The 12,338-nt window shown below is 38.8% G+C and overlaps 1 protein-coding gene across 1 annotated transcript in view; it reads right to left on the reverse strand.

The window, feature by feature from the left end:
• The window catches only part of LOC108792405 (rotatin-like), a gene marked incomplete at its 3' end in the record, with an annotated part of 117,168 nt that overhangs the window by 87,157 nt on the left and 17,673 nt on the right, over positions 1-12,338 (reverse strand). The window contains exons 7-8 of the mRNA XM_018563179.1: positions 4,665-4,779; positions 573-723 (exon numbers count right to left, since the gene is read on the reverse strand). Coding sequence (XP_018418681.1) covers positions 573-723; positions 4,665-4,779 — 266 coding nt within the window. The remainder of the gene's footprint in view (positions 1-572; positions 724-4,664; positions 4,780-12,338) is intronic.

Here is a 12,338-nt window from a genome sequence, read left to right on the forward strand (position 1 = left end):
CCCCCCCCCCCCCGCACCCCAAGGGTTAAATGCTTGTTGTTTGCCTAGGGTAGAATAGTACTCACTGGTTCCTCAGAGCCAGCCGACTCTTGGACCAGTCCCTAGAGCGTCTCTCCCCCTCTTCTGCAGCAGCCTAGGAATCCTAGAGTCATCAGTAGCGGAGGAGGAGAGAGGTTGAAAGGAGCACTGCCAGCTCCGAGAACCAAGTGAGCATAACTTTGTTTTGGGACCGTAGGCAAAAATGAGCAGTTAACCCTTGCAGTGCAGAGGTAGCCCACCTGCAAGGGTTAATAAAATCTCTACCTGGAGTTCTTCTTTAACATCCCCACACTGGGACTGAAGCTTGTTTTAAAGGCTTCAACAACGCTGCTTGAAGTGTTTTTGCATACTTTTTATAAACTGAAGCCGCATGTACAAAACCTAAATTTCTTAATGGAATTACATTTCCTATCAAATACTATTTTTTTTAAATGGCACATAATAAACTATTCAGCCAGCACATTTATTACCCAATTTGTCTGGAGTTACATAAAAAAAAAAAATAGCACAAACCTTAAAAAGAAAATACTTACCCTGTTTAGTACTTAAAAACCCGGGATCCCTGTGAAAGTTCAATCTGCTTCTCAATAGGGTACTTAAGTGGTGCAGACAGGACACAGCCTGGAATGCCAAATGCCGTTGCTCATCTTTTTCAGATGCAAGAACCAGTAAAGACAGAAGGCTCTAAATGCATAATAAAATTTGACACAGAGCTAAAGACAACTATTTGACATGCACATTCACAGACATTTAACAGAATAATTTAATGCACGCGGCCTGACACAAACCAATGCTTAGTTAAATAAGCGAAACAGATGTCAAGCTGAGAAAATAAATATGGAACAAACAAAAATAAGATTGTGAAAAATTAGAAGACAAATCCGAGGTCTCATGTTTGGAAAGCAAAGTGGTTAGCATGCATGCCTTGCAGCTCTGCAGGATTTGAATTCCAAGACGACACTATCTACATGGAGTTTGTATGCTTTGTACTTGCACCAGGTTCCTCTGCAACTTCTCATTTCCCCCATAGCCCAAAGAACTGCATATAGGTTACCTGGCTTCTTACTAAATTGTACCTAGTCAGCATATGAATTAAGTTTATGAATACTACTTAATAAATTAAGGACTACACACAAGATGAAAAGCAGAGAACTAAACACAGCTCCCCATGCACCTGTGTGGAGTATGCCATCAATAACCATGGTGTAGTGGAGAGGGTGGATGCAGACACCCAGGTTTAATGGTGCCGATACTGCAGAGCTGGTAATCTATATTGTGCACTACTTTCTTTGACTGCACCGAACCGGAACATAGGCACTAATGTGCCACGCGTTCCCGTGCGGCCGATCACATGGCTGCGTTGCCATTGAGTTCAATGGACGACCATGCCCCCTCTCGCCCCAAAAACAAAGTGAGCCAGCAGGAACGCAATCCAGTGCATTCCGACCACAATTGATCCGGAACACACTGAAGATGGCGTGAACAAGCCCAAAGAGTAGCAAAATGTTGGCAGAAATGTATTTCTTAAAGGGGGGGGGGGGGGGGGGGGGGGGATTTATCGAAACTGGAGCAGCCAATCAGCATCTTTTTTCATTTTCAAATCTTAACTGACCAAACTGAAGATAGAAGCTGATTAGTTGCAATGCACAGCTGAATGAATACAGCTAGTTTAGGGTTTGTTCGCCTTTTCACAAACCTGATCAGATTATCATTTACCAGATCTATCGATGCCATTTCTATTCTCCCCATAAATATAAAGATCCTGGTGCCCAAACCTGTTCCAAAGTATCAGCGATGTGAATTTGCTTGTGAGAGTTTGATTTTTTGAATATTAGGCTCTGTGGCGGAGATCAGTGGGCTGTTGGAAGCTGGTAACTGTATAGTAAAGGAAGGAAGCTGTGAGGTTTTATGTAGAATGTAAATCAGTGCTCCATTTGGAGTGAGGTTTTCTGTTTTCATAAATGTGATGTTTGTTGATTAATTATGTCTGTCACTTTGTCTACACACATATGTTCAACAGCTTATAAAGCATTCTCTTTCCTCACTTGACGTAGTTCCATTACCTCCCACTTAAAGTGTCACTGAGCTCAGGAGCTAAATGTTTAAAATACATTCAAGTACCTTAACTATAAACAAAAATGTATCTTATTTGTGTATTACTCAGCTGTAGAACCTCAAATCATCTCTGAATTTGTGCTGACACTGTCATTCCTCTTGGAGGGTGGTTACTTTTGTTCCCCATGGTCCCTGTGTGTGTTGTAAAGTAGTCACCGCTCCAAGCTCACTCCCATGATAGACTACAATTTTAATACAAATTGATATAAGATTGTATTCCATCACAGGAGTGAGCTTGGAGCGGTGGCTACTTTACAACACACACAGGGACCATGGGGAACAAAAGTAGCCACCCTCCAGAAGGAAGGACAGTGTCAGCACCAATTCAGAGATGATTTGAGGATCTACAGCTGAGTATTATTATTATCCAGGATTTATATAGCGCCAACAGTTTGCACAGCGCTTTACAATATAGGGAAGACATTACAATCACAATACAAATCAAGACAAGATGATAAAGGAGGGCCCTGCCCTTGAGGGCTTGCAATCTAAAAGTGTATCATAATTCTTACAATGGCGAGCGGTTATTGGTCAATGCAGCCGCATGAAAATGCTTATCTATGATAATCTCTTTTGAGCCTTTTTTCTTCCTGGGACAGTGGTCCCGAAAAAAAGAAGAGATTCTGATTGGTCAGCACAGTCAAATGGCTGCTCTGACCAAGGACCAATTGCCATTGTAAGCATTATGACTTTGCACAGCCTCGGCGGCTGTATAGTGAACTTTTGAAGTGTGCAGTCTCTTACCGCTGGCGTGGGCAGCGGGAGTATGTCACTTGAACAGCTAAGTGCAGTGGGGACTGGAGGGGAGGGTATTGTGAGTTAGTTAATCTTTTCATCTTTTGTCAAGTAACCCTTTTATTATCAGAAAGAATGGAATTACATTGGGAAAGTAGAGACGGCTTTATATGCTGTTGAACATATGTGTGTAGACAAAGTGACAGACATAATTAATCAAGAAGCATAATCTTTTGCAAAAACAGAAAACCTCACACTAAACAGAGCACTGATTTACTTTGCTAGAATAAACCTCACAGATTCCTTCCTTCACTCTGCTATACATTTACCAGCTTTCTCATCTTCCATGATCTCCCCCACAGAGCCCAATATTCAAAAAATAGGACCCCCTCAAATTCACATGACTGATACTTTGGAACAGATTTAGGTACCAGGATCTTTAAATTTTATGGGAGAATAGAAATAGCAACTATAGTTCTGGCAAACGATAATGCAATCTTTAACAGATAACCATGGTGTATAGTTTATAGCTCAAAGTGGTATCAAAATTTTAAAATGGAAGGGAGGCTTTTCAACAAAGCTAACCCCAGGGACAGCAGAGTGCTGGATGCCAACCCTTTACAGACACAATGCATTAGACGTTATAATACATAGCAAAAAATACAAATGAACTGTAAGAACTTGATGACAGATTCTCTTAGAGCAGGCATGTAAAGCTATTGTCTTTTGAGCCACATAAAGCCTTCTCTCTCAAAGAGAGCCTTAGCTGCTGTGCAGGATAGTGAAACAATCTGTAAAAATGCAATCTAGGAGCAGAGATGGGAGACCAAGGCTATATAAAACCAAAGCACCAAGATTATCAAAGGAACAGGAGACACTTTTTAAATAGTTCCCCTCATTAAAAACCACAGAATCTACAGATGGCCTATCAAAGCCACAAGTATATAACAATGACCTCTGTTGCCTTCCAGGTTGGAAAAGTTATTTTCAAAAAGGGAAGGAGCTGTAACTCTTGAAGCATGGAACCCACCTAGGGGAGGGTAGCTAAAAAGTAAAAGGCTGGCCTTGTAGGTACGGGGGCTAGCATAGGTTCTACCTGGCAAAAGGAAAACTATCCTCAAATCAGCACATAGTAAAAACCAGGCTGAAAAATTACAATTGCTGCGGTAGAATATCAACCAAGGGATAGAGTGGAAAGTGCTAAAATTGTGCAGGGGGTCAGGGCACTTTCAAGACTGCAGGGAGATACCATGGCACTTGCTAGCTTTTAGCCAGTTAAAAAATGAAAAGTGAATGAGGCCTCAGCATATTCAATAGCACAAAAAGTCTGCCTTTCCTTACAAAATGTCACAGTTGGATACTTTAGTAATATATTCTGATCCCCTGCTTAGGGATATAATACTGTAAGTTGCTATTATTATGTTAATTACCAAAGAGCTGTGATCTTTTTGGAGTAAGGTCCGATCCTCAACAAACCTAATGCAACCTATTAAGGATTTTTTTTTCTACTCAGTTCTGCTGTCAGTTGCATTTGAGTTTAAAATTCCTTATAGTAAGCCTCCAATAAATTGAGCACAATAAACAACTATTCTCAATAAATTATGTCAGCTGTATAAAATAAAGATATCATACATCAAAGTCATAAGTTCTTCAGACAAACAGCATATCAAAATATACAAAACTCACAAGTGAAGACTTTTTTTATTCTATGTAGAAAATCATAGCATGGTTTAAAAATGTCATAAGCAGAAATGTCCAGTCACTGTCTGACTAACCTTTACAATCTTCGGTCGTTGAAGAAAGATTTCAGCAGGAAAATCTTCCATTACAACATCCTGTAGAAGTTGACAACTTCTCCAGATTAAGCCGTGGTTTTTGCTTCTCAGGGAGCTAGGAAAGGTTTTAAGAATCAGTTGTGAAATATGAAGTGCAGCAGATATTGCTGCAATGCACAGATATCTGCAATGCACAGAATATGGCTAAATATACATAACAATATTTATATCTATCAGAAAATTGGGTTGTGTCTTATCCCACAAGACAACCCACAAGATCAAAGTCACCAACATACAGAAGACTTACTTTTAAGGTACCCAGATCACAACAATTCATAGTATATCCAAGTACAACATTTTTATATAATAACATATCAAGAAACAATAAAACCATTGATGTACTATTTGCAGTTTGTGTTTACTCCATTTCTATAACGTGCCACGTATCCATCTATCTATCCCCATCCATCACCTATGTATAACTGGATATTATAATGATCTTTTATAAAGTATATTAACATATATCTTAGAAGATGTTGATCAAACTAGATGACCGAATGAAGATGTCTCAGCAGGTTTCGCGGATGTGTATTTCATGTCTTCAGGAGTTTGCTGAGGCACTACTGAAAATATATATACACAGAACATCTACCAATATACTTTATATCAGTACATATACAAAATTTTAACAATACTTTAAATCTTACTTGTACATGTGACTGGAGTCTTGCAGGTTTAACCAAAATATAACTGTTAAGATATTATAAAGTTTGTCTTTTTTCTTTTTTGATGGTACATTTTATAAATACAAAAAAAAAAGCAGATAGCAATGAAGGGCAAGTGACCCCAAACTGTATATATGAGTCAGGTGAAAACTAAGTACATAATGACTAAAAAAAAAAAAAAAAAAATATTCACTTCAATTATGCAATCATGCGAAAAGCAAATTTCCATTCACTTTGACTACCCTATCATGTGTATATGTTTTTCACTTGTTTGCATAACTGAAGTCAATATGCACACATTTTTTGAGTAAAGATTTTCAACTGCTTTTGTAAATCAGCCTAAAGGAATCAATGAGCTCGGTCTTCTAAGTCAAAATGTAGCTAAACCCAAAAGCAAAGATGTAATATATTGCAGCTTACCAATCCTGAAATGTGGTGGCTGCATTCATTTTCCTTTTGTAGGCTTTTTTAACCTTTATTTTCACCTGGTGATCTGGCCAATAAGTCTGTAACTTTTCAACTTCTTTAACAGTCAAGTCCATCTAAATCTACTAGGACATCTAACACTACCCTCTCCACTGGATGACAATGCTGCTGTCCAACTTGTCTCCACTGCTCCTCCAAAGGAGCGGAGTCCCCCTACGACAGGAAGTGTGTTGTTATTGACTGGATCACCAGGTGATAATAAAGGGGGGGGGAAAAAAATGTAAGTTGCAATATATTAAATTTTTGTATTTGGGTTTAGATACGCTACAACCTTTTGGGTACGTGAGACACCAATCATTAACTGCAGATTTCACTTTTATTGAATGTAGTAATAGTCTCCAAACACTTTTGGTAGGACACTAAAAAATAAATCAAAACCTGGTTTATAGCTTAAAGATAAACTCACAAAAACAATTCCCCTCTAGATGGAATGCTTAGCTAAATTACATGAAAGACTAGCTCTCTAAGGCACTTGTAGCCTATTGCCTTTTCCTACTCATTCTCCTTGTATGTATGTCACCCAATCTTCCCTTTCTTTTTCTTGCTTGTCTGTTATAGTTTTCTTACTTAAAAGGAGAACTATGGGGTCAGTGTTTTTCCCCATAGTTCTCCTTAGGGTAACGGGAGGACACAAACTAGCATCCTCCCGTTACCCTAAGCTCAGTATACCGCGAGCTACAGCTCGCGGTATACTGAGACGCCGCACCTGGAGCGGATCCCGACGTAGATGACGGGATCCGCCCAGCTGCGTGAGTGACAGCTGGCTCTGCCTACCTAGAGGCAGAGCCAGCTGTACCCGCCCCCTCCTCTGTCCGTTCCGCCAGTCAGCGCTGGCAGATCGGAGTGGGGAGAGGGGAATCCAGCCCCTCCCCCTGTCAAGGCAGAGAGCCGTGACAGGATCGAGAGGTGAGGGAACCTGGTATGTGTTCCCTCACCTCCTGATCCGACCCGTGACAGTATCATTGTCACAGGTCGGCTTAGAACTATGAGGTGAGTGGAAATCACTCATCTCATAGTTCTCCTTTAACAGTTCAAATGTTAACTTTATAAAGATGTAATGTGTCTCATTGGTTTACAGCTTACACTTTGCTATGCAGTACTGTTACAGTCAACAATGATTGCCCATTGGTGATACTTTATAATCATGGTTTACTTTGCTTAAACAAAAAAAAATTTGAATTGATGTTTTCTTTTTTTGTAATACTATATTACTATCTGCCTGACATATCGACCTAATATTTGCAAGAATGTCTGTATACCTTGCTTGTTATACTTAAATCTATTGTGGGAAAAAAATAAAACCTGGAATTTGCAAACTTCTTTCCATTTTGGCCTAAGCCTTAAATATAAATGAATATTAAATATACTTCAGCTGTTACGTAACTACATACTGTAGTAAGAAATATAAACACAGTAAGCACTGCCTGATGACAGAGACAGAAAAAGAATGTTGAGAAGGATGGCCTATTATTTACAAGCGTTTCCTGATGCCTTTGCATTTCTTTGTCTCGGAACTCCATGCAAACGCTAAACTACACTAATACTAACTACACCAATACTGAAACTTGTTAAAGATGTCACCAGCACACCATATTCAAGTGATATGACAAGCCTGATGAAGGTGACCCTGCATGGCCCCGAACCGTTATTTGTTTTGACATGAAGTATGAATAAACTGACGTGTTCTTCACTTCAATATGGTGTGCTGGTGACATCTTTAACAAACTACAAAGAGCCCTGACACTAACCCTATTGAACACTTTTGGGATGAATTTAAGGGTCGATTGAGATTCAAGCCTTTTGAAACAACACCCATATCTGAATGCTCTTAACTGAATGGGCACAAATTCCCACAGCACGCTTCAAAATCCTGTAGAAAGCTTTTCTAGAAGAATGGAGGTTTTTATAGCTATAAAGTGTGTGTCACAAAGCCACTACTGACCCCTATGCAGAATTGCCTTCTATGCTAAAATGCATATAGAAAAACTACAATGCCACTGCCATAATCTCTTTTGGACAGATGAGACAAAACTGGAGCTTTTTGGCAAGTCACAAAAGCTCTATTTTCACAGAGGGAAAAAAAAGGTCTTAACCACTTCAAGACCAGGTGTTTAGACCCCCTTCCTGGCCAGGCCAAGAATATTGTATCTACTGTAAACCATGGAGGAGGCTCGGCCATGTTTCGAGACTAGTTTGCTGCACCTAGAACAGAGTGCCTTTAATTTGTGCAAAGCACAATAAAACCTCAAGACTATTAAGGAATTCTAGAGCGAAACATACTGCCCAGTGTCAGATAGCTCTGTCTCAGTCACAGGTCTTCAGTCCACCAATGGGATAGCGGCCCAAAACATACAGCTATTGGACTTTTATGAAGAGGCCTTCTATTAGCTCTGATTTAAATCCTACCAAACATCTATGGAAAGAGCTGAAACATGCAAACCTGAGAAAGCTGGAGCAGTTTGCACCAGAAGAGTGGGTCAAACTACTTGTTGACAGATACAGAAATCTCATGGAAAATTAAGGAAATTGGTTGTTTTCCACAAAATATTCGTTTTTTGGAAAAAAATTATAAACTCACACATCTTCATAAAATAAAACATATGTATGTATTATCTGTTTGCTTTAGAGCCAGTAAAGCATTGCAACTGTGATCAGTGAATTGTGGGTGCAATTATCTGGCTCCACAGATTCTTCCTCCCTTCCCTGTCTGTACCAAGGTATGGTTCATTCAGTAACAGGGATGGGAGCAAGCGTGAATGAACTACAAGTGCGATGACATCACTACATTTGTATTCCTTTAAAAACCACAGGCCCCTCACAGTCTTAATATGGGTGTAACATGAAACATGGTCCAAAGGGTACACTTAGATTTTAAGGATCCCATTATATTTGACCACGCCATATGTGTTTTATTTTTTTTTAAATACTCCATTAAATCAAAAAGCACAGTCTTATTTTTCACAACAATGATTGATGCCAATTAATTTTGTTGGTTTCAGTGTAATTTATTGAAAATTGCAGGTTCTTCTATTTGTGTTGAAGGGTACCAAGAAATTTGTCCATGGCTGTATAGCCATCAGTTAAGATCTTCTCGTAAGCAAAGAAAGACAGATTTAAAGCTGCAGAAAACTAGAAATCTCAAATATATGGAAAATGGATTACTGCTTTGTACATACCAGTATACCAAGCAACCACATTGCCTTGAAGTGCATGCCAGCTTTTTTTACAAACCTTACATGCACTGTGCCCTTTGCATCTTCAGCATATGCCATAGCACTCAATATCGGTTTATTTTTACAGTGAGAAAGCTTTTTGTATTTCACAAAAAGTGCTTAGTGTAGCAGAAAATATAAATATAACACATATAATTGGGCTTTGCTTTTTCTACATTTGACACCAAGCAAAAAAAGAGAACCTCTGTCAAGTGTGAAAAAAATCAACTTACTATGTATTTATTCAGTAGACACAGACAGAAAAGCATAATAATTTTACAGAAAAGGAAAAAAAAAAAAAGTTGCATTTTTGGCATTCTAAAAGATCAACAGCAGATACCCTGGGTTTACTGATGAAATGTACTGACTTTTTTTTTTATTATTATTTGATGCTTTATACTTCTCCACAAAACAATTCATGAATACTTGTCTTTGAAATATAAAAATACATTCAGCAATGCAAATGAATGATAAAGTGGCTGAGCAATTAAAAAGCACTTACAGTTGTGCTTGTGCTAGCTAAAATAATGTAGCAGATGGGCATATGGTATTTTTTTTTTTTGTGTGCGGCAAATATTTTCCAATAATTAAAATAGTTATGATAATGAAGCACCTATTAAAATCCCCGGCATACAAGGGATTCCAGCCTGTTGGAGACAACATTGTGAAATGTCCACAACCATATCCATTCAAAGAGACACCTGCACGTTTTACTGGTCAAGGCTAAGAGCTGACTTTTACAATTCCACAGCCGAGACAATTCAAAGCTGCAAAGGCTTCAATCATCCCACAAGATTGTTTGCCATCAGTAGCTTGAAGAGAACAGAAATTAGACTGCACTTCAAACCTCAATTGACTTAGCTTTTTTACATGATGCAGACTCAAATGTCACCGCATAGCAAGGCTAAACAAAAACTGCAACTGGGAATAAAGCTTATGAGCAGTACTAAATCCTCAGCGGATTCTAACAAAGCTTCTGTATTCCTACTATTTATTCCTTGTATCACTTGCCTGATAACGACATATCTTTTGGCCATTTGTGATGCTCTGGGGAGTTGACAAATATATGTATGTTGTACCACATCCATTTGTGAAATCTCGAGCTGGCCTCGTGTCTGCAGTTTATCTGCAACAGCAATAAATATGCTATAGCCCAGCACCTTATCTAGGTAATAATAAACAGAGGTAGTAAAAGTAATAATATAAATTCTGTGTACCACTTCAAAAGGGTTCCTTGCAGAGTGGAAAACAAATTTTCTAGCTTAAAAAAAAAACCAAGATATTCTGATTTAATTACACATGTCAACACAAGAGAAAAAAAATGTTGTAAGCTTAATTCACACTGATGCAAAATTCTATTCAATTTGACATCTCACTTAAAATCCCATATTGTGTGATTTATTTATAATTGTATATTTCCTCCCTATAGGACTGTATTATTAATACTGTATATTTCATCTTCACCCTACTGACAAATTTAATTTAGCAAGACAAATGCGTGAAAATATATATTAAATACATGTATCTAGTTCATGTCATCTATTCTTGCATTGGCTCTGGAAATATTTGTTGCCCCAAGGAAGTAATCACACGTATGTCCATTAGGGTACTATAGACACAGTGAGCATGCTGTGTCTAAGGGAAAGCTTTTCAATGGGCTATCGCACTTACACTGCATGTTCCACAATGCAGATAGCCAATAAAATAGCAGGTTATGAACTCAATGTATTTGCCATGTCTTAAATGAAGAACTATACAGTACAATAGGCAAAGCTTAAACATTTCCAAACCCACACCTGAAACTTAAGCAGGGTAAACAAACATGTGGTCCTCCAGCTGTGATGAAACTACAAATCCCACCATGCTTCTGTCTTGGGAAGGCATGCCTGTTGATGTTAGAGTTTTGCAATGCCTCTAAGACTTGTAGTTTCTCAATAGCTGGAGGGCCAGAGTTTGGCTACCCCTGGAATAGAGGGTGCTCTGATTTACAGACCCGGATCTAACCACTAATGAAGATGTTTTGTTGCACGTGGCATGAACAGGTTAACAAAACGTTTAAGATTAAGTATGTCTTCACTTTAAATATAATATACTGGTAGCATCACCCAAGACACACCCAAAGGCACCTGCAGGGAGTTTCACAAATCTTCAGTTTGTCCTAGATGCCTACAGATCTGGGCTGGTCTATTATACAAATACTAAGTGCAGTTCCTGACACAGGACATCTAACCCACTCCATCCCCTGCACTAATAGGTCAGTAAGACCACCCATCAGTGAAATGAAACAGTGGTGGGCCATGCGTAGAAGCATTCCAGGGCACTGATTTCAGAAGTGAAGTTGGCATTTAAATAACAGACCGTCCCAGATTTCAGGGCTCCCAAAGCGGTTTGCAATGAAGGTAATAATATTTGCAGACTAGGTTCCTGCATTACAGGTATGCTGCCATTTTACCTGCTTTGAAATTAATACATTTGATTTACTTTAGCATATGAAGAACTTGTGACCAATTGACTGAAGGTATACAGGGGATTAAGTGCTACACAGTAAGAGTATTTACGATAAAAAAGAAAAAATGTAAATAATTTAATTTGAAGGATGGGCATAAAAATGCAAAGAAGCATAAAAAAACCTGCAACAGTTGCCCAAAGCCAACCTGTCAGGTTTCATGTGCTCATCACTACAAATCTGGGGTGTGTAAAAGATACTCTAAATGCAATGTGTAAAGAATACTTGAAGTTCTAGAATGTACATATTCTGGAATGTCCAGAGGCTGGCATGGTGGTCATTTTCAGCAACATTTCAGCGCAGTGTTTTACAAAGGGATCAGGTGCTTTGGCTCCCAATCCTGATGCATAAAATGTCCAACACGTTCAGTGAAGAGAAGGTAAGTATGGATAATGGGGCACTATTTGTGTTAGGGGTTAAGATTAGGTTAAATCTAGGGTTAGGGTCAAGGTTTAAAAGGGTTAGTCCACCTTTCTCATAAAACAGCCCACACAGTCCCAGTAGATGTAAATGCACAGTGTTATGAAGACATCTCTTGATTAATTTAAGTTGCATACATGTAGGCCATGTTTAACACCCTGAAGTCTATTGAAAGAACTCCTAATGGCAACCTCTTGTAATGAAAAAAGGACAGGAAGGTGAGGGGCTGCCATTAGGAGTTTCTTGACAGGCTTCAGGGCAGGCCAACATGGTCTACAGGAATGCAACTTAAATTAAGCAAGATATTTCTTCACAAAACAATGCA

Source organism: Nanorana parkeri, unplaced genomic scaffold (genome assembly GCF_000935625.1).
Source record: "Nanorana parkeri isolate BGI_ZX_2015 unplaced genomic scaffold, ASM93562v1 scaffold638, whole genome shotgun sequence".
In the NCBI taxonomy this organism is placed as follows: domain Eukaryota; kingdom Metazoa; phylum Chordata; class Amphibia; order Anura; family Dicroglossidae; genus Nanorana; species Nanorana parkeri.